Source organism: Palaemon carinicauda, chromosome 45 (genome assembly GCF_036898095.1).
Source record: "Palaemon carinicauda isolate YSFRI2023 chromosome 45, ASM3689809v2, whole genome shotgun sequence".
Classification (NCBI taxonomy): Eukaryota; Metazoa; Arthropoda; class Malacostraca; order Decapoda; family Palaemonidae; genus Palaemon; species Palaemon carinicauda.
In genome coordinates this window covers 45,769,502-45,796,538 of record NC_090769.1, presented here as the reverse complement: position 1 = coordinate 45,796,538, position 27,037 = coordinate 45,769,502, and the positions used below count along the sequence as shown (strand labels likewise).

Below are 27,037 nucleotides of genomic sequence, written 5' to 3'. Positions count from 1 at the left end.
GCCCGTAAAGGTGTAATTGAGATCAAACATGACAAAGGTTCGTGTGCAAAAGGCCTCAGCCGGAGTCTGAGTGCCGGATTTCACCGTTGCACTCCAAATATCTGACTAGTTCTCACCCAATAAGTATCCATTATATCGGAGTATAACTCAAGGCGGAGCTAAGCATAACTCAAGGCGGAGCTAAGGGTGTCGGTATAAAACGAACTCAATTAATGACTCATACACCAACGTTCCTACTAATAGTGTTAGCTATATTAACAGTAACCACATCAATAAAACGTGTATAACATTAAACGTACTATCATCAACTCTGATAATAAGAGGAGGCCTGAATAACTCGTGAACGTATAAAAACGGAGAACGGGAAATTCACCCCCCTTACTCGAGCTAATAAACGAGCACCCTATGCTCTCACTCTCAAGGTTACATAATAAAAGCTAACATCACACAATAATATAAGGAAAGTAAAAAATTGATTGCTTTTATTTTATTTTTTATTTTTTCCTTTTTATTTTTTAGTCATTGTAATAACCAAGAACGAAGAATAACGACAACGTAACCAATAAACAAGGATATAGTCTAAATCGAGCCTTCCTGAGGCGAGTACAAACTAACAGACTAAATCGCTATTCGCCCCATACCATTGTTGGCACTATAATATCCAACTGCTTGTATATTTGTAATTTACCTAATGTCTGTAATGACATAAGGATAAATAACTTAAAGCAATCTGCCGACCTCTGAGGGTCGGGGAAGCAGTGATATGCCCTTAAAATAAATATAAACACCAGCCTTAGCTAAAGGCAAGGCAAATATAAGATTTTTCCCTTTTTCTTGTTAAGTGTATGGGCGACCTCCGGTGAACCCGGAGCGTAATGAGATGTCCTGAATAATGCCGCCTTATCCAAAGGCAAGGCAAATAAGTGTGACGTGTATGGGCGACCTCCGGGGATGCCGGAGGATAATGAGATGCCCTGAATAATTCAATTGTGGCTAATAATTCAATTGTGAAAGATATAAAAGCCAAGCCACAGCTAAAGGCTAAGGCTTAGATCATAGCAAAGCGTATTTACGATCCCCGGTGAGGCCGGAGGGAGAAGAAAGGTCCTGAATAATTATTGTGAATAAAAACACAATTGTAATAACAATGGCTATTGTGGATATGGCCGTGGCCTGAGACCGCAGTAAGGGCCACCGGAGGGTCGTATCTAAACAATATGAAGCCCGTCCCATGCAGTAAACAATATATAAATATAACAATAGAACGAAAGTCATTGAGAATCCCTCAAGCCGGAGTAGAACTCAAGGCGGAGTGGAAAAGGTTCATCACTACTCCCGAGCCGTAACGGGGAGAGGACAAAACACGGACCAAAATAACGCTAACAATTGAAAAGTCACGAAAAATAAATAACTCGTAAGTTATCATCCACCCAGAGGGGGAGAGGTGAGGGAGGGAGAACCCGTTGAACGCACAAAACGGAAAACGGGAAATCCGCTCAACCACCGGACCTAAGAAAGAAAACGAGAGAAAGGGGTAACTCGTGACTGCGAACAGAAAACGGGGACCCCAAGCTCTCGCTCTCTTGGACATAAAAACAGGACTAAAAATCACACAACACTATTATAAACGTATAAAATAAAAATGTACATCCATATAACACTACGATTGAAGAATAGCATCTGCTAAAACTTAAATTAAATAGCACAGTCGAGTGACGAACGCCTCGGTGGGGCGGGTACTAAACAAATACAAAGCTAGATCGCTATCTCGTTCGTAGGCTGGACTTGCTAGAAAAAAGTACCATGAGCATAAATACAAAAAAAAAAAAAAATAATAACGGTTCTAAAGGCATAAGGCCAGGGACTTAACCAAGAACCTAAGTGACAGAGTACTAAACGGGCAGACAAAGAAGAATTCCCAAACAAGTGAACAAACAATGGCCGCCATGAAAGGCCAGACGGGAATAATAAAACAGACTATACTGGATATAAAACAAAAGCCCGGTACAATAAAAAACTGTCAAAACAAACTATGGTACTTAACATTGGAATGTGTGAAGATGGAGCTTCGGACATGACAAAATAAATCCACGATTGATAAAAAAGACCGAGAGCACCACAAACAAAATCAACACTTAAGATTCCAAAAGAAGGATGTAGTTCAGATGGCGCTCGCGTCGTGGCGTGGTGGTGTGGCGCTGGTGGTTGGCTAGGGCCTTTGTATCGGCCCATCCCTTTGACGAAGGAATTAACTAAATGGAAGACAACCTGTGAATAGTGGTTTTCACGCGCCTTTGCTTTATACACGACACCCAAAAGGTGCTCGCGCGAGGGTAGTAACCTCAGCATTCCATGCTTTTATCTTTCTCTGGTATAATTGGAAGGTTTTATCAGAAAAGATATATAAGAAGGACTCTTTTCACCGGGCGCCACAGGTCGACCCAGAAATTAAATGATTATGGGTTTGTATAGTTAGGAAAAATAGAATTTAGGACAAAATGTCATTTGTTCCGACGCGATATACAAACCTCGTAATCATTTAATATAGGAAGACTCACTGGTTGGTGGGAGGTCTGCCTGGTCTCGAATGAGAGCAGAGGACTAAATCCACCTACCCCTGTCTCTTGACCCGACTTGATGATGGTGGGGTCTAAGAGACTGGGAGCCGCCGCCCGATGTGTAAGAGCATCGGGCGACCTGATAGCGTGAACGTAAGAGACATTCGACCCTAGGGTCATAGTGACTGGATGAACCTCCAAAACCAAAAGGCAAAGGGTTTATACATCCACCGTCCACCGTCTTCCCTGCCTAGCAGAAGACGGGGGGAGAATACCTGTGAACAAACTAGCAATCTTACCTGGGAAGACTTGTCTGGATGTATGGAACTCCAAGGTAGGAGACAGAGAGAAAGGCAGATCACCTGCAGACTGCTTTCACACTGCCAAACATACTATAAAATCAAGACTTCCCTGTCCCGGAGGAACTGGAGAGGTCAGACAATAGTTTGAGCTGCTACCACAGGGCCAAGCATAAAGATGTCCAAGGACTTGTGTGTAAACTCCTTCAAGTAAAACGCTGTAAAGGTGGTCTGGCGTTTCCAAATGCCAGCCTTCAGCACTTGGCCCACTGCAAGATTTCTCTTGAAAGCGTGTGCGGGGGCAATGCCCCTGATCTCGTGAGCTTTAAACCCTCGCTGGTGCTTGGACTCATGAGGAAGTCTCATACCCCTTGCAGATGGTTTCACGGATCCAGAAGGATATCGCGTTCCTCGACACCTCCCTCTTGGCTCTGCTGGTGCTAACGAAGAGTCGTAAACATTCAGGTCTGAGATGCCGAGTTCGCTTAAGATACTGTAGTGCCGGAAACACCTGACGCGACAGAGAAGCCTCTCACTGAATCGCCACTCGCCGCATCCGGTAAGGAAGGAATAGTGAAGGCCTCGAACCTGGGATCGTGGATCGCTGGGTTCTGAATCTTGGCTACAAACTCTGGCACAGAACTCAAGGAGATCTCCTTCCAACCCTCTGCATGAATGACATACAAGAGAGGCCGTGTAACTCCCCGACTCGCTTCGCCGATGCTAAGGCTAGCAGAAAAAACAGTCTTAAAGGTCAAGTGCCTGTCTGAGGCATGGCTCAAGGGTTCATACGGAGCACGAGTGAGAGACCCGAGAACTAAGGTGACATCCCACTGGGGAACTCGAATTTCCCTCGGGGGACACGACTGTTCGAAGCTCTTAATGAGCATAGAAATCCCCAGGGCATTGGAGATATCTATGCCCTTCAGACGGAACACCATTGCAAGGACAGACCTGTACCCTTTAATGGCAGAAACCTTAAGGTGCTTATCTGTGCGAAGAAAGACCAGGAAGTCTGCGATCTGAGTCAGAGAGGCTCTGACCCAAGAGATACCCCTTCCACTACACCAATCACAGAAGACCAACCACTTTCCCCGGTAGACCGAGGAGAAGGATCTTCTAAGGTACCGTGACATCTCTTTTGCAGCGAGTTGCAAAAAGCCTCGCGTTCTGAGGAGAAGCTGGATAGTCTCTACGCGTGAAGTCTGAGTGACTGCACCGCCTGGTGGTACCTGTTCGACAAGGGTTGCCGAAGGAGATTGGGCCAGTGTGGTACCTCTCTTGGTGCTTCGACCAGGAGCGACAACAGATCGGGAAACCACTCCATGTGTGGCCATAGTGGAGCTATGAGAGTCATCCTGAGTCCTGGAGTTACTAGGACCCAGAACAGGACTGCGCGAAGCAAGCAAAAAGGGGGGAAACGTATAGCAATCCAGTAGATCCCAAGAATGTTGCAGTGCGTCCTCGAACGCAGCCGTGGGATCTGGTACTGGAGAGCAAAACATGGGAAGTTTGGCGTTGTGCCGTGTTGCGAAAGGTCGATGCATGGTTCTTCCCAGAGGTCGAGTACTCGACTCGTGACCCAAGGGTGAAGAGACCATTCTGCCCCTATTACCTGGTTTCTGCGATTAAGGGTGTCTGCCAGAACATTGCTCTTGCATGGAATGTACCTGGGTGACAAGGTTACGTGTTGACTCTGTCCACAGAAACACCTGCCTCGTCAACGGCTGCAAGGGACTTGAGAGCATGCCCTTTGCTTGTTGACGTACGCGACCACTGACGTGTTGTCGCTCATCAGCACTACCTAGTGCTCTCTCAAATGGGCCTGGAAATGAAAGAGTGCCATCATTTCCAGCACGTTGATGTGCAGGTGTTTCTTCTCTTCCGACCACGCACCTGACACGACCAATCGTCCAGGTGCGCACCCAAACCTTCCGTGGACGTGTTTGTGAACAGACGGAACTGAGGTGGAGGAGGGTTTATGAGAAAACCCTCTCATGAGGTTTGCCTTGTTTAGTCACCATAGGAGATCCTCCCTTACCTCGCATTCCATGAGGACCGAACAAGAGGGAGGATCGGTGGCTGCCGACCACTGGTCCTTCAGACACCACTGAAGGGAGCGGAGATGGATCCGCCCCAAAAGGAACGAGCTTCTCCAGTGAGGAGAGGTGACCTAGAAGAGCTTGCTACTGGAGGGCTGGAAGTTGTTGCGGCGACAGGAACGGCTATGCAACCTCTCTGTGTCTGCTAATCCATTCTTCTGAGGGAAGAACGCGAGCTGCTGCTGATCGATCAGCTTTCCCAGATACTTCACCTTCTGCTTGGGAATGAGGTTCGACTTCTCACAGTTCACCATTATCCCTAGATCGCGACAAACTGCCAGAAGCGAGTCTCGATCCTGAATCAACTGCTCCTTCGAGGGAGCGAGAATCAGCCTGTCGTCGATGTACATCAGTAGGCGGATGCCCCTCGAGTGGGCCCAAGCTGCTACCGTCTCGAACACTCGCGTGAACACTTGGGGAGCTGTGCACAGTCCGAAGCACAGGACTTTGAACTGGTACACTGTGCCCTGGAAGGTGATTCGGAGGTACTTTCTAGACGACCGATGAACTGGTACTTGAAAGTACGCTTCCTTCAAGTCTATCGAAAGCATGAAGTCGTACTGCCTAATGGCTAAAAGCACAGTGCGAACTGATAGCATCTTGAACGCAGTTTGCTGAACAAACTTGTTCAATGGCGAAAGGTCAATGATCGGTCTCCAACCTCCTGTCGCCTTCTCGAAAAGGAAGACGCGACAGTAGAACCCTGGTGACTGATTGTGTACGACTTCTAGCGCATCCTTCTCCAACATTTACTGGACCTCCGCCTCCAAGGCTAGAGCCTTCATAGATGTTGGAGCGAACGTGTGGAATGCTATTGGAGTGGAGGATAGGGGGGCCGATGAAGCACGAATGGGAGCTTGTACCCTTCGCGAAGGGTCAATACTACCCATTCCTCGGCCCCGAGGTGCTGCCACATCGCCCAATGGCGCGATAGGCATCCCCCTACCTTTGGCAGTATGGGAGGGGGAAAGCCAATCTCAGCATTTCCCTTTCCCTTGCTTGCCCTTGTTCTTACCCCGACGTGGAGGAGCTCCCGAGGGAGGCTGAAAGGTCTGTTTGGGGGCAGAACCCTTCTGAACAGGAGCAGCAGGAGCACGACCAGCAGTACCCCTGCTACATCCTGTGAGCTTGGCCTGACTTGGCCTGGCTGCGGACAGTTTTGCAGGACCAGGTCCCTTGAAACTTACAGCCTGCACAACAGTTCCATCAGTTCCTGGCGGGCCGGTGTTGGTGATGAGCGACAACACCATGGTAGTGGCTTACTTCAACAAGCAAAGAGGTACTTTTTCACAGTCCTTATGCCATCTGGCAGTAGAGATACTGAGATGAGCCGTGGTCCATTCGATACCACTATCAGCACGCTTCATTCCACCCAAAGGAATGTGCTCGGCGACAATCTGAGCAGAGTACAGTCATACCTCTCTTCACAAATGAATCTGCTTACGAAATTTTAGAGCTGCGAAACGGGATGCGAATATGTTTATGACTATCTTTGCGAAAAAGGTTTCATTTTAAGAAAAGAGATTTGCCAGTCAGGCTGAGAATAAAATAGTCACCCATCACAAAGAGTTGAAGAAAATGGGTTCAGACAACAGAAAATGTAGCTGTAGTCTATAATAGGAGTAACTATAATAGTACAGTACATATGGAACTATATTTTGTATATGTACAGTATTGTTCAGTATGTATTGTATTATATTCCATTTATTACTATATTATGTTGTAATAACTACTTAATTTACTGTTATTAACAGTTAGTTTAGGTATATTGAATGGTTCAGATGTATTTGGCTGTACAATATTTCATTGTGGTTATACTGTAGCTTTATTATAAGATTTAATGTGTTTTTTTTGTAGGGTTTGGAACAAATTAGGCAATTTGCATGTGAAATGTGACTCGCAACACGAAAATATCACTTTACGAAAGCCACTCCAGAACGAATTAATTTTGTGTTGTGAGGCATTACTGTATCTCAGATTGTGTGTACCGAGTGGTCTTTGGTTCATCTAGTAGACAACAAAGTCCCGACTTTGCGGAGTTCTTCGATGGTGGATCTCTTCGCAACGGCCCTGAACTTCAGGCTCCTGCTGTACTGCTCCCCAGTCCCAGACTCTACAGCTCTCTGGCAAGATGCATTCTAACAACGGTGGGACAACATCGACGTCTACTCCTTTTTCCCATTCTTTCTGATGAGGAGGGTACTCAACAAGGCCAGAACATTGGTCAATCTCTTAGTGACCCTCTTAGCTCCGTTATGGCATCATGCAGAATGGTTCCCGGCCTTCTGCATCTCCAAACAGAGCCCCCAAGAGAACTCCCTTCACAACATGATCTACTCAGACAACCATACGTTCAACATCTACCACAAAGCCACAGCCATATTACGACTTCACGCTGGGAGACTATCAAACATCTCCTCACTCAGAGAGGATTTTCAGAAGAAGTTGCGAACAGTATGTCTGGATACCTGCAGAAGTCATCGGCAGTAGTTTACCAGGCAAAGTGGTATGTCTTCTGTGGTTGGTGTCGTGGAAGGGGTATCTCTTCACTCGATGCCACTATTCCAGCAATAGCGAAGTTCTTCGTATATTTGCGTAAAGAAATGCTCCTTGCAGTTTCGGCGATAAAAAGCTATCTTGCAGCCTTGAGCCTCGCTTTCAGACTGAATGGAATGGACATATCCTTATCACTAGAACTTTCCTTACGCATATGGAGTTATGTACTTTCCTGTTCTCAGTCGAAAGTGAGACCTCCTTCATGGAACGTGGTTTGAGTTCTCCGGTCTCTAAATAGACCTCCCTACGAACCATTATGCCAGGCAACAGATCGCCACCTAACTTGGAAAACAGTGTTCCTGCTCGCCTTGGCTTCGGCCAAACGAGTTAGCGAACTACTTGGCCTCTCATACGACGTCGCCCATTCAAGGGGATGGGGAGAGGTAACAATCGGCTTCATCCCTGAGTTTTTTTGCCAAGACTCAGAATCCAGGGGTGTTGTATCCTAGACCCGACTTCTTCCGGATAACAAGTCTCCGCTGTGGAACAGACAACCCAGATCATCTCTTACTTTGCCCAGTGAGGAGTTTGAGATTCTACCCTAAGAGAACAGCAGCAGTCTGCCCCAGAGTGTCTGCCCCTTTTTGTCAGCATGGAGGAACAATTGAAGGATCACCAAGAACACCATTTCTGCTTGGATTCACAGGGTTATAGACTATGCTCTGAATCCAAATCCTCCTCCGTCACGTTGTCCCAGAGCCCACAATGTTGGGGGCATTACTACGTCCCTGGCCTTCAAGAGAAACTACTCCATGACGCTGGTTCTACAGGCTGGGGTGTGGAAACGGCAAACAACTTTCAAAGCCCATTGCCTGCAGGACGTGACCCACATGAGGCTTGATGCATTTTCTGTCGGCCCTGTGGTGGCTGCACAACAGCTGGTCTAATACCTCAAGCTCCTTATTGGACAAGTAGCAGAAGGTTGAGGGTAATGTTACTCGGTTTTAGTCTGCGTGATTGAAAAGGTATGACTGGCTCTTATTTTTTTCTTCATCATCCCCTCTCTTGGGGAAAGCAGCAGCCTGGGTTCTCAGCAGAAGCTGACCTCAACCACTGCAGGTAAACTATGCTCCCTTTTGTACCTAGTGTTGTGTCAATACTGTTGCGTCCCCATACCCTGGCGAGGTGGTATTGGGAAAGTCTTGGTTACAACAGTTTTTCCTACAGAGACTCGTAATAACTCTTACCTTGACAGTCACACTGGTTATCTCAACACACAGCTTGTGTAGGCCACAGACCTAGCGTAGCAAGGTTTGGTGAGGTGTTAGGGACTCCTTATTTTTGGTACTAATCTACTCAAGAAAAGGGGCCCCCAGGTAAAACCAAAAGCCAGATTGGCAGGGACGCCCACCCTCCTAATGGGTGAGTCACCTCTAATAAATAGCATAGGTTTGCATTCCAGTTACGGAATAAATGACAAATTCGCAGATAATTTGTATTTTTTCGAACAATTCAAACCTTTAGCTATTTATACAAAATTACCTGCCGACCATGTCCCCCTTGAAGTCCTACCTCCAAGCAAAGTGAGCTCAGTCACAGGTGTGTGAGCAGGAGAGGTAGCTAGCTATCCCCCTTACCCCCGCTACTCTAGCACGGTGGATAGCTAACCTTCAGTAAATTTTAATGGCTTGTCCTTTCAGCTTTTTCGAAAGTAATACCCCTAATAGATAGCTAAAGGTTTGTATTGTTTGGAAAAATTACAAATTATCTCTTGAATTTTTCATAACAGCAATGTTCCAGCTTTGCTGAAAAATACAAATTACTTCCAAATTTGTCATTTTAAAGGACTTGTGTTTGTATAGCTGTGAAAAATACAAACTATTTTCAAACTTTTTATGTTGCATTCTGTGTAATAAATTGCTGCTAAGTTAATATCAGTAACAAGATAATCATATTGGTAATATTAGTAATTTTGGTTTTGCAGCAGATGGGAGTTTCAGAACTTGACTATGCTACGGCAGGAGGCCTTCTTCAAGTTGGGATTGAGTACTGCCACATCCAAGGTGTTGCTTACAATCAGTTACTTTTCCTATTAAGCAGGATTATGGTAGGTTGCATGTTTAACTTTTTACTTCTGAAAAACTATTCATCTGTACATTCTAGTGTTTATAGTAGATCTTAGCAATGCGTAAGATTCTTTGATGTAAAAGATATTTACAAATTCATTTGTTCTGTAACTGGAATACAAACCTACGCTATTTATTAGGGGTATAATTTTCAGTGAAGCTGAAAGGACAAGCCATTAAAATTTTAGCGATGGTTAACTACCGATCCTGCTAGTTAGCTGGGGGCAGTGGGGTTAGCTTGCTACCACTCCCACTCACACACATGTGATTTAGCTCACTTTACTTTTGGCTCAGATGGAGATGGGTTGTTACTACTCTTCCTCCTCGCCTATTACTTTTTTCATTATGCATATATATATATATATATATATACAGTATATATATATATATATATATATATGTATGTATAAATGTATGTAGTATTTATGTATGTATGTATGTAATATATGTTTTATATATATATATATATATATATAATATATATATAATATATATATTATATATTATATATATTATATATTATATATATAATATATATATATGTATATTATATATATATATATATATATATACACACATACACATATACATATACATATGCATATACATATACATATGCATATACACATACATATACACATACACATATACATGTACATGTACATACAGTATACATATACATATATATATATATATATATATATATACTGTATATATGTATATATACTGTATATAAATTATATATATATATATATATATATATATTATGTATATATATATATATATGAGAACATTCTTAATGTTTATGTATATACCGTATCTCCCGTGTCATAAGACGCACCTTTTTTTTCTAGAAAAATGCCCCCAAAAAATCACCCTGCATCTTAACACTAAGAAGAATTTGTATAGAGGTTTTTGGGCTCAGGCCATGTCGTCCTAATGGAAGTTCCTTCTTAGTAGCTTCCTAGGTTTTATTTAACTACAGTGATATATCCCAGAGAATTTTACTAAAGGTATCCAGAATTCTAACTCCTGGCGCGAGTATCCCTTCTATTATCTTATAGGGATATCGCATAAGATCAGAGGACGTATTCTTGACACGCCACATAGCTATCCACACCCCTAATGGCGTTTACGCTTCGAGAGGGGAAAGTGGCATGAATTGTAGGTGAGCCGTTATTAAGGCAACACTCCTACTCGTACTGTGATTGAGCACCGGCACGACGCTGTGTGGTGCCATCTAGTCATTCTTTCTCGTGTAGCGTTCCTACTCGGTGTTTATCCCGTGTACCTCTCGCTGTTTTGGATTGTTATTTCGCAATGATGTCTTGACCAGCCTCATCTGCCTCTGGAAAGTTAAGTACTATCTTTAATTTGTATAAATGTAAGCTCTTGCCAGTTTTTTCCTCGAAATGAGTTTGTAATTAACGTAACGAGCTGTAGCCCAGCCAGATGGCGTCTTGGACGCGGTCGTTCTTTGCTTGTACATTTAGTTAGCCAGAACAATGTTCCCGGCATATTTTGCTTTAATAACTTTAGCTATTTAGCATTTTAGCTAGGAATTCTTATATTATGTCCTTGTTTTCGTGGATTTGGCAATTTTATTACCGACCCCCACGAGTGCTAGGCTTCCTAGCCTAGGCACCCACACACTTCATGCATGGTATAACCTTCCTGGTGAAGTTTTATTGAAGCTCAGGCAATATTTTATACAATTAAAATATTACTGTATAAATTTTCCTCTTCCAAGATAGTATACGAGAGAGTTTCGGTGAATGATTCTCACTGCGCCTAGGCTACTATCCTAGGGGCTTTAGTATACTTTCATACATGTCCCCAATTGCCCTTGTATCGTCTTTTAAGTGGAGACTGACACCTCCTATACCTTTTAAGTTGATACCAATCTCCTTGGGAGATTTAAGAGCAATTCCTTTTCCCTCTGACTAGCCTAGGCTAACCCTAGTCAGCTTTGCCGTGAATTTTATTCTGGCAAATCTAGACTAGGGTGTTTCCGTTCCCTTCTCTCAACCACCGAGTCGGTTTTGAGTTTAGGACAAGACATCAGAGTATTTGTCTGTGATCGGTAGCCGCCTGGCTTGGCTAGCTGACTTCCTAGGTCAGGTTAGGCTACCAATGCAGGAGGCTAGACCTCCCTAGGCCATCTCCTGGAGGCGTTACATGATAATGCCTTCTCCCCGTGGCCTAGCAGACAGTCCTGTGCCGGCAGATCCTAAGCCTAAGAATTGAATTCTTCCCTTGCTTAAGGTCTCCGACACTAGATTCTGTTCCTCCATTGAGACAAGCGGCCTGGGTGCCGCCTTCTCACTCAATCAGACTAACCTAATCTAGGGAATTGAATTCCCTGGCACCTAAGGTTGTCTTTGCTCTGGATCAGAATCTTTTAGGTTAGGTAGGGCCTACCAGGTACTACCTCACCTGCAGGACCCTTGCCCCTCCCCTGCTGTCCTTTAGTGTTGGCCTAGCCTTCACACATCCTGGTCATCATTCTACAATCGACCCTAAGGGTAGATTGCGGGATTGGCTCGGGTTCTCTGTCGGCCATCGACTGAGTTGGCTGCCGGCTGGGATCCCCCTATCTTTTAGAGTGTTCTTCAGTCCTCCCTTGGACTGCCTTCCATGGCCCCACTACTTATATTGAGGGGCTATGGTTGGATGGAAGCCCGAATATAATTCCCCCTTCCATATGAACCCTCATTCTGGATGGAGGTATGCAAGGCTGAGCCCTTGCTTCACCTCCCATCCATGCTTTCTCTCTGTCTTACCATCCACCCTGGGCCAGCCGCCGGCACCTAGAGCGCCGGCGGCCAACTCGGACGACGGTCCACTGTCAGGTTGCTCTGTCGCCGCTTGCCATGGATTACCGTTGATTGGTGACCCAACGGCAGCCGGCAACTATGCTGACTGCCGACAGCCGGTCGACCAATTGTCTGAAGACATATCCTTTCGCTGGCAGCCGGCGGGTCCGCCTTTATAGAGGGACCCTTTACCTAAGAAGGCAGTATACCTTCAATAGCCCAGGGTAATGCCGGCGTATGCCAGCAGGCACTACAGTACTGGCTGCGGAGTGGTCATAGTCACTGCGATATTGATTATTCTGCACGACACATACCGCTGTGCGGTCCGTGCTGTAGCCCTTACATTTCTTCCTACCTACAAGGTGCTTCATGGGCAGCCTATTGTGAGACCACCACACCAAGAGAGCAATTCTCTCTGGCTTAGATAAAGATCAATGATCATTTTATTCAATCCCCAATATTGAACCTTAGAAGACGGTGTTAAAATTACACTATATCCAAAGGATATTATCTTCTTTAATTCGACTAGAATTTAGTGTTCAATATTGAAGGAGGTCATAGCAATGGGCTGGACAGGAAACACATGTGGGTGTCTTTCCTCTTTCCCTCCTAGCTTACCTATCCTAAGCTAAATGATATATGCAACATTGTATGATGAAATTCTGAGATATTTCACCGAATACTCATCTGCTTTTCTTTCTTTACAGGAGGAGCATCCCGAGTGCGGGAACCACTTCTGCAAGGTCCGCAGTAAGAGCTTCTGCGGCCATAATATGTGCAGAACCCACGCGCGCTGCGCAACTACGAAGGGATCTCTGAAGTATTGGGACCCCCAGGTATGTGACGTTTGTTCAGAACTGGTTACTGAGGCTTTTGATGATCAAAAATCTACTGTGTCAAGGGATGCAGCAAGAGAGACGCTGCAAAAATGAGTCGGGCTTCCAGAAGAACACCACTGGCCCATACCTTCCTAATAAAAGGATGAGGGCTTGCTTGTTCCCTAGGGCATCTTCGGATGCAGTTATTCCCCAAGCTCAGCCTGAGATTCCCCTCGTACAGATTCCTGTAGAATCTGATGTTTCTGATGCCTTGAAGGACAGCCAACTGGAGGACGACATGTCAGTAGTTTCCGAGGAGACGGAACGGAGTCTTCTAGTTGAAGAGCAGGATCAGGAGACTGTTTTACCTCCTGAAGGTGACAAAGAGAAAGCTGAAATTATTTCGGTTTCATCGGCTACGGTGGTTGAGCCTGTCCCGTTGACTTCTTCTGCCCCCCAACTAGACACGATTAGTCATACGCTTCATTCTCTTCTGTCCATGTTCCAGGATATGAAGAAGCAATCGTCCGAGAAGTAGGCTTCACTGCGGACGGAGATTCACCAACTCGTGTCTACACGTTTAGCCCCCAAGAAGCTAAACGTCAAGGATCTTCCCGTCTTTTCTGACATTAATCCTTGGAGGTATGCTGAGCACACGCCCATGTCAGGGGGGAAGATCTTCTTCTCCGACAAACTGGGCACTGTCCCAGTTGACGGCGTTAAGTTTTGGCCCAGGAAGGGGGCCTACCGGGATTGTTACATCCGCCTGAGGATGGAACCCTCCTCCAAAGAGGAAACAGAGCCGAAAGAGGTCATCATACTAGACCTCCCCAAGGCCCAGGCCTTGTTCACAAAAACCTTGAAGGAGAGGGCCTTCACTAGTTCCAAGGTGCCGGCTCTCAGCAAGAAGCACCCGTCCTTCATTGCTGCTTCTACCTGTGCCTTCCCCTTTATGGAAAAAGGGTTCAAGGCAGCCTTAAAGGCAGTCAAGGCAGGGAAACCTTGCCCCACACTCGAAGAGTGTAGGCCATTCTCCCTTGCCCTACCATCAGATGATGCAGACTGGAAGGATGTCTATAACACCTCAGTCGGGAAGCTGGAGGCCGACATTGCCGGACGTCAGTTCGGAGGAGACCTCCCAAAGTTGTCAGACTTCCACCTGCACAGGGAGCAGGAAACAAAGGAGAGACTTGCCGCCTCTATGTCCTTACAAACCCTATTAGAGACAATGGCAAGTGTCCCCGACACCCCAGATATGTACATGGTCTTTTCCAAAGCGCATTTGGCAACGGTCACCAAAGACCTATATAACTTCATCAAAGCCAGACGGGCTCCAGGGAGTTCGTGTTCGCTTCGGCTGCGGTGAGGCACGAACCAAGGAAGCTGATAGCCTCCAACATCTGGGGAAAAGACCTCTTCCCGAGTGAAGTGGTCAAAGAGGTCGTTGATAGAGCCGCAACGGAGAACAGGAATCTCCTCCATAAATGGGGCTTGTCCTCTAAGAGGAAGTCTTCTGCTGAAAAGGGTCCCCAACCAAAACGGAAGACCAAACGACCCAGAGTGCCCTCTCGCCCTCCACAACAACAACAGCTTCCCGTGGCCACGGTGCCCCAGATGGTGGCACAACCACCTACTACATTCTAGCTGGTGCCCCAACAGGTGGCGACTCAGTCGCCTGTCTTCACCCCAGCCTTTGAAAGGCAATCGACAACCTTTCGGCCGAAGTCTCGAGGTTCCTTTCGAGGTTCCTCTAGACGCCCCTCCAGAGGTAGGGGCAACAAAGGTGGATGTGGCCAAGGAAGCAAGTCCTCCAACCAGCTCTCCAAGTGAGATGCTACCGGTAGGAGGGAGACTTCTCCTCTTCCTGGATCGCTGGACCTTCAATACCTGGGCCCACAGCCTAATCAAGAACGGACTGGGGTGGAGTTGGAATGCAGCTCCACCAAACTTCCCTCAATTCTTCCAACACTCAACCCCCATATTGGAAGAATACGTTTAGGAACTCCTAGACAAGAGAGTTGTAAGGAGGGCAAATTCCATCAAATTCCAAGGAAGGTTGTTCTGTGTTCCAAAAAAAAGACTCGGAAAAGCTCAGAGTCATTCTGGACTTATCACCACTCAACAAGTTCATAGTGAACAACAAGTTCAGAATGCTGACTCTTCAACACATAAGGGCCCTACTGCCCAAACAGGCATACACAGTCTCCATAGACATGGCAGACGCAAACTGGCATGGTCCGATCAACCGCCAAGTTTCCCCCTACCTAGGATTCAAACTGCAAAAAAGACAGTATGTCTTCAGAGCCATGCCCTTCGGACTAAACATAGCCCCAAGGGTATTCAAAAAGCTTGCGAACGCAGTCATTCGTCAACTACGCCTAAAGGGAGTTCAGGTGATTGCCGACCTGGACGACTGGCTGGTATGGGCAGCATACGAAGAAGAATGCACGCAAGCCTCCAAGGAAGTGATCCAGCTCCTGGAATACCTAGGATTCAAGATCAACTTGGAAAAGTCTCGACTATCTCCAGCTCAGAAGTTCCAATGGCTGGGTGTCCACTGGAACTTACAGTCACACTGCTTCTCCATTCCATCAAAGAAGAGGAGAGAGATAGCGGGATCTGTCAAGAGACTTCTTCAATCCGACAGGATATCAAGAAGGCAATAGGAGAGAGTGTTGGGGTCCCTCCAGTTCACCTCAGTGACAGACCCAGTATTGAGAGCTCAATTAAAAGATGCATCAGGAGTTTGGAGAAAATGCGCATCAAACACTCGAAGAGATCTGAAAAGACCGATACCAACTCGTCTGCGATCCCTCCTACAGCCATGGTCGGAGGCCAAGTACCTAAAGAAGAAGGTACTGTTACAACCGCCTGCACCTTCAGTCACCGTTCACACGGATGCCTCAAAGGAAGAGTGGGGAGGCCACTCTCACCATCAGAAAGTCCAAGGAACCTGGTCCTCCCTCTTCAAGACCTTCCACATCAACATTCTGGAAGCCATGGCAGTTTTTCTCTCACTGAAAAAACTGAAACTTCGCTGCTCAATCCACATCCGACTGGTACTAGACAGCGAGGTTGTAATGAGATGCCTGAATCAACAGGGCTCGAGATCGCCTCAAATCAACCAAGTAATATTGGCCATCTTCCACCTGGCGGAGAAGAAGAGATGGCATTTATCAGCAGTCCACCTTCAAGGGTTCCGCAATGTGACGGCGGACGCTCTATCCAGGCTCAACCCGATAGAGTCAGAATGGTCCCTAGACGCAAGATCGTTCTCCTTCATCTTACGCAAAGTCCCAGGACTGCTGATAGACCTCTTTGCAACGAGCGACAACAAGAAGCTACCCATACGAGGATCCTCTAGCGGAAGCAACGGACGCGATGTCCCTAGACTGGAACAGATGGTCCAAGATCTACCTGTTCCCTCCAACCAACCTTCTGCTGAAAGTCCTCAACAAACTGAGATCCTTCCAAGGAACGGCAGCAATAGTGGCTCACAAGTGGTCCAACAGCGTCTGGTTCCCTCTGATAACGGAACTACGACTGAAACTGATTCCGTTGCCGGATCCAGTTCTGACTCAGCAAGTGCAGAAGTCGACTGTCTCAGCTTCGTCACAAAAAACCCGGAACCTTCATCTCATGATTTTTTCTCCTTAGCAGTCAAGAAAAGGTTCGGGATTTCAAGGGACAGTATTAACTTTTTAGAGGAATACAAGTCGAAATCAACGAGAAGACAATACAAGTCTTCCTGGAAGAAATGAGTTGCCTTTGTCAAGGCAAAGAAACCAAAGGAGATTTCAATGGAATTCTGTTTGTCCTTCTCCATCCATCTCCATGAACAAGGTTTAGCAGCCAACACGATTGCTACGTGTAAATCTGCCTTGACCAGACCCTTGCTGTACGCCTTCCAGGTAGACTTCTCCAATGAGATCTTCAACAAGATTCCGAAAGCCTACGCTAGACTTCGGCCCGCAGCTCCTCCGAGGCCCATTTCATGGTCCTTGGATAAGGTTCTTCACTTACCGTCAACCTTGAACAACGAAGATTGCTCACTGAAAGACTTGACTCAAAAGGTGATATTCTTATTTGCACTAGCCTCAGGAGCCAGAGTTAGCAAAATAGTGGCCCTTTCGAGGGATGATGGCCACATTCAGTTCACAGACTGCGGAGAACTGATCCTTTTTCTGGACCCAGCGTTTCTCGCCAAGAACGAGCGGCCCACTAAAAGGTGGGGTCCCAGGAGAATCTGCCCTCTGAAGGAAGAAGCATCTCTATGTCCAGTAGAATGCCTAAAGGTCTATCTTCGTAGAACTTCAGACTTTAAGGGAGGTCAGCTTTTCAGGGGAGAAACATCGGGTTCAACATTGATCTTGAAACAACTAAGGGCGAAGATCACCTATTTTATTCGCAGAGCGGATCCACACAGTACTCCTGCAGGTCATGATCTGAGAAAGGTTGCTTCATCTCTGAACTTCTTTCAAAACATATGTTTTGAGAGTCTTCGCCCCTATGCTGGATGGAAGTCATCCAGGCTCTTCTTTAAACATTACGTGAAACAAGTACAAGAGATAAAACACTACGTGGTGGCAGCAGGTGGTGTACTAAAACCTGCCGCTTGATTTCTGGAAAGAACAGTGCACTAATTGGTACTTTTAGTAAAGGGTGTGCATGATGAACCCCTACGGTGTATCATGTATAGTGATGTGTCTAGTACATGACACTATATACTGTTCTAAATACACAGGTGACTAAAGCATAAAAGACTGAAACATGTGCCTTGCGTATTCTATGCAAGTGTTCCTCTTGTAACAACAGAGACAAGAGTGAAATATTACTATATTTCCCATAGAGTGGCTTGTGTTTCCCTTTCAGATGAAACTTTAAAATTTTTTCTGTTATTACTAATGGAGCTGGGGGGAGAGGGACTGCTCCCCGCACTCTAGTTTTGGTGTGTTTGAATGTGCATGGATGTAGTGCGATAGAGAGTAAAAGATGTGAAATTGGAAGTATATTTAGGAATAGAAGGATGTATGTATTGGCCTTGTGTGAGACAAAGATAAAAGGAAAGGGTGAAGTGATGTTTGGTGAAATGTCTGGTAGAGTGTCTTGGATTGAAAGGGGAAGAGCGAGAGAGGGTGTGGCTTTATTGCTGAGTGAATGGGTGACAGGTAAAGTAGTGGAATAGAAGGAGATATCATCTAGGTTAATGCGGGTAAGGGTTAGGTTGGGTAGGGAATGTTGGGCGTTTGTCAGTGTGATGGGCCAGGTAGTGAGAAAAGTGAAGAAGAGCGGAATGAGTTCTGGAATGAATTAACTAGGTGTGTAGAAGGAATTATGTAGTTGTCATGGGTGACTTTAATGCTAGAGTGGGCGCTGGAGAGGTAAAAGGTGTCATCGGGAAGTATGGCGTACCAGGTGAAAATGAGAGTGGTGAGAGACTGGTAGATATGTGTGTTAAGCAAGAGATGGTGATAAGTAATAGCTTTTTCAAAAAGAAAGATAAAAATAACTATACATGGGTAAGAGTGGCAAATGGAAGAGTAGTAGAAAGGGCATTAATGGATTATGTGTTGATAACTAAAAGAATGTTTGGATATTGAAAGATGTGCACGTGTTTAGGGGTATGGCTAACGGTATGTCTGATCATTTTTTGGTGGAAGGAAAATTAGTTGTAGCAAAAGAGTGGGGGAATAGGGTAGGTGGATGTAAAAGGGAGGTAGTGAGGGTTAAAGAGCTAATAAAACCGGGGGTAAAAAGTAAATATCAGGAAAGATTGAAAATGACATATGACGAAGTGAAAGTTAGAGAAACTGGCAATTTAGAGGAGGAATGGAAGTTAGTAAAAGAAAATTTTGTTGGGATTGCAAGTGATGTGTGTGGCAAGAAGGTTGTTGGAGGCAGCCTGAGGAAGGACAGAGAATGGTGGAATGAAGGAGTGAAGGTAAAAGTGGAAGAGAAAAAGAGGGCTTTTGAAGAATGGCTGCAGAGTAATAGTATAGAGAAGTATGAAAAATATAGAGAGAAAAATGTGGAAGTAAAGCGCAAGGTACGTGAGGCAAAGAGGGCAGCTGACCTGAGGTGGGGTCAGGGATTGGGTCATTCATATGAAGAGAATAAGAAGAAGTTTTGGAAAGAAGTGAAGAGAGTAAGGAAGGCTGGCTCAAGAATTGAAGAGACAGTGAAAGATGGAAATGGAAGGTTGTTAAAAGGAGAGGAGGCAAGGAAAAGATGGTTGGAATATTTTGAAAGTTTACTGAATGTTGAGGATAATAGGGAGGCAGATATAATTGCTGTTGCAGGTGTTGAGGTGCCAGTGATGGGAGAGGAGAATGAGAGAGAGATTACAAGAGAGGAAGTGAGGAGAGCACTAGATGAAACGAGAGTAGGAAAAGCATCTGGTATGGACGGTGTGAGAGTTGAGACGTTGAAGGAAGGGGGTGTGACTGTACTTGAATGGTTGGTGAGATTGTTTGATATGTGTTTTGTGTTGTCAATGGTACCAGTAGATTGGGGTTGTGCGTTTATTGTACCACTATATAAGGGTAAAGGAGATGTGCATGAGTGTTGCAATTCAAGAGGTATTAGTTTGTTGAGTGTAGTTGGAAAAGTGTATGGTAGAGTAATAATCAATAGGATTAAGGATAAAACAGAGAATGCAATCTTAGAAGTACAGGGTGGTTTTAGAAGAGGTAGGGGTTGTATGAATCAGATTTTTACAGTAAGGCAGATATGCGAGAAATATTTAGCAAAAGGTAAGGTGTATGTTGCGTTTATGGATCTGGAGAAAGCGTATGATAGAGTTGATAGGGAAGCAATGTGGAATGTGATGAGGTTATATGGAGTTGGTGGAAGGTTGTTGCAAGCACTGAAAAGTTTTTACAAAGGTAGTAAAGCATGTGTTAGGATAGGAAATGAAGTGAGTGATTGGTTTCCGGTGAGAGTGGGGGTGAGACAGGGATGTGTGATGTCGCCGTGGTTGTTTAACTTGTATGTGGATGGAGTGGTGAGAGAGGTGAATGCTCGAGTGCTTGGACAAGGATTAAAACTGGTAGACGAGAATGACCATGAATGGGAAGTAAATCAATTGTTGTTTGCGGACGATACTGTTTTGGTTGCAGACACAGAAGAGAAGCGTGGCCGATTAGTGACAGAATTTGGAAGGGTGTGTGAGAGAAGGAAGTTGAGAGTTAATGTTGGTAAGAGTAGGGTTATGAGATGTACGAGAAGGGAAGGTGGTGCGAGGTTGAATGTCATGTTGAATGGAGAGTTACTTGAGGAAGTGGATCAGTTTAAGTACTTGGGGTCTGTTGTTGCAGCAAATGGTAGAGTGGAAGCAGATGTACGTCAGAGAGTGAATGAATGTTGCAAAGTGTTGGGGGCAGTTAAGGGAGTAGTAAAAAATAGAGTGTTGGGCATGAATGTAGAGAGAGTTCTATATGAGAAAGTGATTGTACCAACTGTGATGTATGGATCGGAGTTGTGGGGAATGAAAGTGATGGAGAGACAGAAATTGAATGTGTTTGAGATGAAGTGTCTAAGGAGTATGGCTGGTGTATCTCGAGTAGATAGGGTTAGGAAGGAAGTGGTGAGAGTGAGAACGGGTGTAAGAAATGAGTTAGCAGCTAGAGTGGATATGAATGTGTTGAGGTGGTTTGGCCATGTTGAGAGAATGGAAAATGGCTGTCTGCTAAAGAAGGTGATGAATGCAAGAGTTGATGGGAGAAGTACAAGAGGAAGGCAAGGTTTGGGTGGATGGATGGAGTGAAGGAAGCTCTCGGTGATAGGAGGATAGATGTGAGAGAGGCAAGAGAGCGTGCTAGAAATAGGAATGAATGGCGAGCGATTGTGACGCAGTTCCGGTAGGCCCTGCTGCTGCCTCCGATGCCTTAGATGACCGCGGAGGTAGCAGCAGTAGGGAATTCAGCATTATGAAGTTTCATCTGTGGTGGATAATGTGGGAGGGTGGGCTGTGGCACCCTAACAGTACCAGCTGAACTCAGTTGAGTCCCTTGTTAGGCTGGGAGGAACGTAGAGAGTAGAGGTCCCCTTTTTGTTTTTGTTTCATTTGTTGATGTCGGCTACCCCCCAAAATAGGGGGAAGTGCCTTGGTATATGTATGCATTACTAATTATTATGCTTTCATACAATATTTTAAAAGAAAATTTTTATTTTTATTGTATATGTTACAACCCATGATTTCTATATACTGTCTGTTAATAAACACAGTTAGGAATTTTTGCATCTCATTTCGCCCTAAAAATTCTAAAATGCAAATAAAGGGTGTCAGAGCTACTTTTTATCCTCTTATTTTTGGAAAATATTCTGAATAAATTCTATTTCTATGCAAATAATCATCAAATTTTATATGTTATGCTTTTAAATTCAGTCCCTGGTAATGACTGACCTTACCAACCTGTTTACCTTACTGACTTTACATTTTCCTACATGAATGTTAACTTGTCTAACTTGTCTACAATGAACAAGCAGACTGAGGGAGGTGTCAGTAACCTATACATATTTGTTCCTTTCAGAATACAAACTATGTTTTACGTATATGATGACACTAACATACAACTTGTTTGCTAGATTGTTCCTTGAACTGACAATCCTCGGGTTTTTTTGCTAGAGTCCTCCATGACTCATCCCTTTAGGGGGCAGGAAGCACTGACATAGTCCATGATCAGTTGAAAGGTGTATGACGGTAACACCAGGTGTCTCTAGGTCTAAATGACCAAGGGAAATTTATCTCTAGGTGATTGGCACTATTGAAAATCCACAGATACATTAATGCTCTGGTAAACTTCCATCAGGACGACATGGCCAGAGCCCCAAAAACGGATTTTGAGCGAAGCGAAAAATCTATTTTTGGGTGAGGTAGCCATGTTGTCCTGATGGACCCACCCTCCTTTGACAAAGGATAAATGAATCCCTCCCTATTGTACTGTATCTGTAGCACCTCATTAACGCTACAAAGAATGACTAGATGGCACCACACGGCGTCGTGCTGGCGCTCAATCACAGTACAAGTAGGAATGTTGCCTTAATAACGGCTCTCCTACAATTCTTGCCACTTTCCTCCCTTGAAGCGTAAACGCTATTAGGGGTGTAGATAGCTATGTGGCGTGTCAAGAATACGTCCTCTGATCTTATGCGATATCCCTATAAGATAATAGAAGGGATACTCGTGCCAGGAGTTAGAATTCTGGATACCTTTAGTAAAATTCTCTGGGATATATCATTGTAGTTAAATATAACCTAGGAAGCTACTAAGAAGGAACTTCCATCAGGACGACATGGATACCTCACCCAAAAATAGATTTTTCACTTCGCTTAAAATCCGTTTCGACAACCCTCAAATACCCAACTAATGACATACAAGCACTCACACTCACTAAACCTACAATTATTATTCATATGTAATAAATGAATTTATTTTTATATTGCTTTGTTTAATGAAGTAATGCAGCAAGCAAGTTATTTGTTTATTTTGGTAATCAGCTGATGACTAGCCAACCTCCTTCTACAAGCAAACATGCCAACTAGTGGTCTCCTAGCAGACAACGCTGTGCCATATTAGTTGTTTATGAAGTATTTATCTATTTACTCATATTCTGTTAATATTTTGTAATAAAGCAATATTTTGATAACAATTTTGTTGCCTGAGTTCCAAAATAATAGTAACAGACAGTTGTTGAATACGACCTTGTTAAAAACATCTCACTGTAAGTTGAGTGCAGTGTTACCAAGTTAGAAAAAAAGTAACTAGACTTAGAGTCCCATACATTAGCAAAAGTATTCCACCTAGAAAAATTTCTAGACACTTCTTTGGTCAATAATTAATTTTGTGAGTGAAGATAGTAGGCTATGTGAGGAATTTGGGAAATATTACTGGAATTTTACATCTTTACATAAAGTTGATTAAGAACATTAGTAGCACTGCTTTCATGTAAGCAATACTTAAAACACCACACAGCAAACACTTAACGTATAGTTGTGGTGGCATCTATGATAGGTTTAGAGGTTTCGTATAGTATATGAAAATGTAATAAAATTGGGATAACTGGCGTGCAACTAATTAATATTAACTTGATCCCTTCATAATAAAACCAAAATATGAAAATTTACTGTGCCAAACAAAAATCACACTGACTAGGAATTGCTGCTAGGATAATTTATCAAATCCTTATTTTTTTCCGCAAAAACTGCTTTGTTGATTTAAGAGTGCGTCTTACCACTTGTAGTGTCTTATGACAAGGGAAATACGGTATATATATTGATATGTTGTAAGCCTCCTTTTCAGTGTTTGTGCTGTGCGTGTGATAATGTATACGGCAGGTGCTCAAGACACTTGCACAAGGCTGTGGGAACCTTCCCTTCCGACCTCTCCCCCCCTTGTCCATCGGTCATCCCGTTGGCGGAGAACCTGCCGTTGACTTGGCCGCTGTCGCAGGGGAATTGTCATCATTTGGACCTTCCTCGTTCAACTGTTGATTTCTCCTTTCTTTCTTCCACGGGGAACATATGGATTACTGAAGGAAGGAAATGTGGCCTTTCAGAGCTTACCTTCGGTCTTTCTCTTCTCAAGGTTGTTCACCTTTCATGTGCTTCCAACAGTATACTAACGGGGGGGGCAACTTTCCCGTTCGTGGGTTAGGTTGCACTTTTGATTGTTTTTCTTGATTATTTAAGTGAAATTATAATTTTTTAAATATGTAACTTCCCTGGTAGTTACATATATATAGCTTAAATCTCGCGTTTCGACGCGGCCTGACAGAAAATTCAAATTCGTGGCAATCGCCGCCATGACAATAGGTGGTCATACATGAGCGTCATCACTCGTAGGTTATCAGAACCATTCCCAACATTCTTCAGAAATTCTCTGTCGTTGATCGAGTCAACACCTCGGGAATTTGTTTCGTGGATATGTTACTTTATTCTACAATTTGGTGAAGTACTTTTTGTCTGATTATTATTAATAGCTTTCGCTGCCTTTCAACTATCGAAGATATTGTATAGGATAGTTTTTTGCTGGTCCAACTTGGACAGTTTAATTGAACTTGATTTTCAAGATGGCTCTTCTGTTGTTAAACTTTGGGTGTTGGGCTAGACTGGATTTCGAGCTCCTCTTACTTCCTGCACTGTAATTAGCAGGGAGCATGTATGTATTTGTTTTCTTTCTATGTTCGTATATTGAGGGATCAAAGATTTTTCCCCCTACTTTATTAACGAACAACTCTTAAAGTTATAATGAAGGAAGACATTTCTACATTAAACATTGTGATGTCACTATTTTGTGACGTAACTCTTAGCAGAGCGGAATGTGATTACCTTGAAGGAAATTCAGTCCGCCATCGTGATGACGTCACAATCCTGTGACGTAATCTGCTTAGTATGACTTGCATTATGTGAATTATTTTCTTTTTGTTGCAAGAAATTTTTAAAATATTAGCTTACTAAGCATAAGTATGTTTATAATGTAGGGAAATATATTATTTTCAAGTATATATTTGTCCTATTAGTATATTTCCCTTGGTCAATTTTCGATTTAGAGTTTTTCTCGAGCGCACAGCCCTTTTACGCTCGTAGTATTACTAACGGAGTTGTCAGATATTAAACGATCGTTTTTGTTTCACAATACTGTACTTGTATCGTTATTTAATATTTCGCTGTTGAGAATACTAATATTATTCATATATCCTATTGTATTTTCATTCTGGCCCTTGGCTAAAGAGGATAATCTCTCGCAACGGGCAGGTCTATTATGATCTAATGTGACATAGTTTAAAGTGCTAGTGTTCAATGGCACATATAATGACGCAATGCAGTCAATCTACAATACGTAATACTATTGACAATCTTTTTTTGTTTTCACAATTACAGTGATACCTCTACATACGATCTTAATTCGTTCCAGAAACTACTTCGTATGTTAAAACGATCATATGTTGGAGCAAATATTCCCATAAGAATACATGGTAATTTATGTAATTCGTTCCTCAGCGTAAAAACCCATAATAAATCCTTGATAAATGGCTACACATAATTACACATTACATTAATACAATATAATAAATACATACAAACAAAAAAAAAGAATAATAATAATGAAATAATAAATAAAAAAGGCGTTTTAATGTAATACTTTACCTTAGCGACAGCCCAGCGCAGGTGTAGGGATTGCTAGGCAGGAGGAGACGGAAGATCAGCGAGGAGGTAGGGACGGTGACTTTGTACGATAACGTGTACGATAACTTATACTAACTTACACTACTACGTGAACTTTAACTTAACTTAGCTTATTTTTTTTTTCATTTTTATAATTAATATTTTTTTTTTACATTTTCCATTTCTTATTTTTAATTTTCATCACTTTCACTCAATTCGGTCTTCCTTTTCTTTGCTTCACTTTCTCTCTTTTCATCATGATCACTAGACCGTTTTAAAGATTTTTTAAAGAAACTATCGAGTGAAAGTTGTTTGGTACGGCTTTTGAGGATTTTTCTAAAATGCGTTAAGCAAACATCATCGAACTGCGCAACAACACGGCAAACCTGAAGTTTCTGTGGGTGATGCTTGTCGATGAAATCAACCACGTGTTGATGATATGCCAACATCTGTTTTATTTCCGCCGTACCTAAGATTTGGCCTACCTCCTCGATCTCCTCCGACTCACTCAACTGCGCTTGGAACTCATCATGCTGCATGGCTTGCAGCTCCTTGAGTTCCTCGGTGGTGAGCTCTTCATGATGCTCATCGACGAGTTCGGTGATGTCATCTTCATCCACCTCCAGACCCATGGACTTGCCAAGGGATACAATCTCTTCGACGTCTTCCTCGGCGGCAACCACAGGTTCATTCTCGGGGCCAAAACCTTCAAAATCTCTGGGAGCAACAGCATCAGGCCAAAGCTTCTTCCAAGCGGAATTCAGGGTCCGACGAGTTACTCCCTCCCAAGCCTGATCAATGATCTTTAAGCAGTGGACGATATTAAAGTGGCTCCTCCAAAATTCACGCAAAGTTAAGTTGGTGCTTTGCGTGACATTAAAGCACTGCTTAAATAAGTGCTTGGTGTACAGCTTCTTAAAATTAGAGATGACTTGCTGGTCCATGGGCTGGAGGATAGGGGTGGTATTCGGTGGAAGATACAACACCTTGATGAATTTGTATTCGTCGATGATATCAGCTACGAGTCCGGGGGGGTGAGCGGGTGCATTGTCCAAACAAAGCAAGCACTTCAAATGCAAATTCCTCTCCTGAAGATACTTCTTGACAGCAGGGCCGAAAACTATGTTTACCCATTCCACAAAGATATGCCTAGTAAGCCAAGCCTTAGAATTAGAATGCCATAGAACATGTAGCAGGTCTTTATTAATTCTATGTGCTTTAAATGCCCTAGGGTTTTCGGAATGGTAAACCAATAACGGCTTTACTTTGCAGTCCCCGCTGGCGTTGGCACAAAGCGCAAGAGTCAACCGATCCTTCATTGGCTTATGTCCAGGTATTTTCTTCTCTTCGGCGGTAATGTACGTTCGACTAGGCATCTTTTTCCAAAACAGACCGGTTTCATCACAGTTGAACACCTGCTGCTCTACGTAACCATCCTCTGCCACGATGCTTTCGAACTTTTTAACAAAGTCTTTAGCAGCCTTAGTGTCCAAACTCAAAGCTTCTCCATGACGAACAACTGAATGAATCCCGGTCCGTTTCCTAAATTTCTCAAACCAACCTCGAGACGCCTTGAATTCCTCCGTCGTAGGATCGGCTGAACTCTCCCCCGCGTCACCCCGAGAGTGCGCCGCCTTCAAGTCACTGTAGATAGCGC

The 27,037-nt window shown here is 44.0% G+C and overlaps 1 protein-coding gene across 2 annotated transcripts in view; it reads left to right on the top strand.

Annotated features, from left to right (window-relative positions):
- The window catches only part of Mau2 (Mau2 sister chromatid cohesion factor), a 700,592-nt gene that overhangs the window by 168,526 nt on the left and 505,029 nt on the right, over positions 1-27,037 (top strand). For both annotated transcript variants that reach the window (XM_068367342.1, XM_068367343.1), the window contains exon 3: positions 9,440-9,562. In XM_068367342.1, the coding sequence (XP_068223443.1) occupies positions 9,440-9,562 (123 nt within the window). The remainder of the gene's footprint in view (positions 1-9,439; positions 9,563-27,037) is intronic.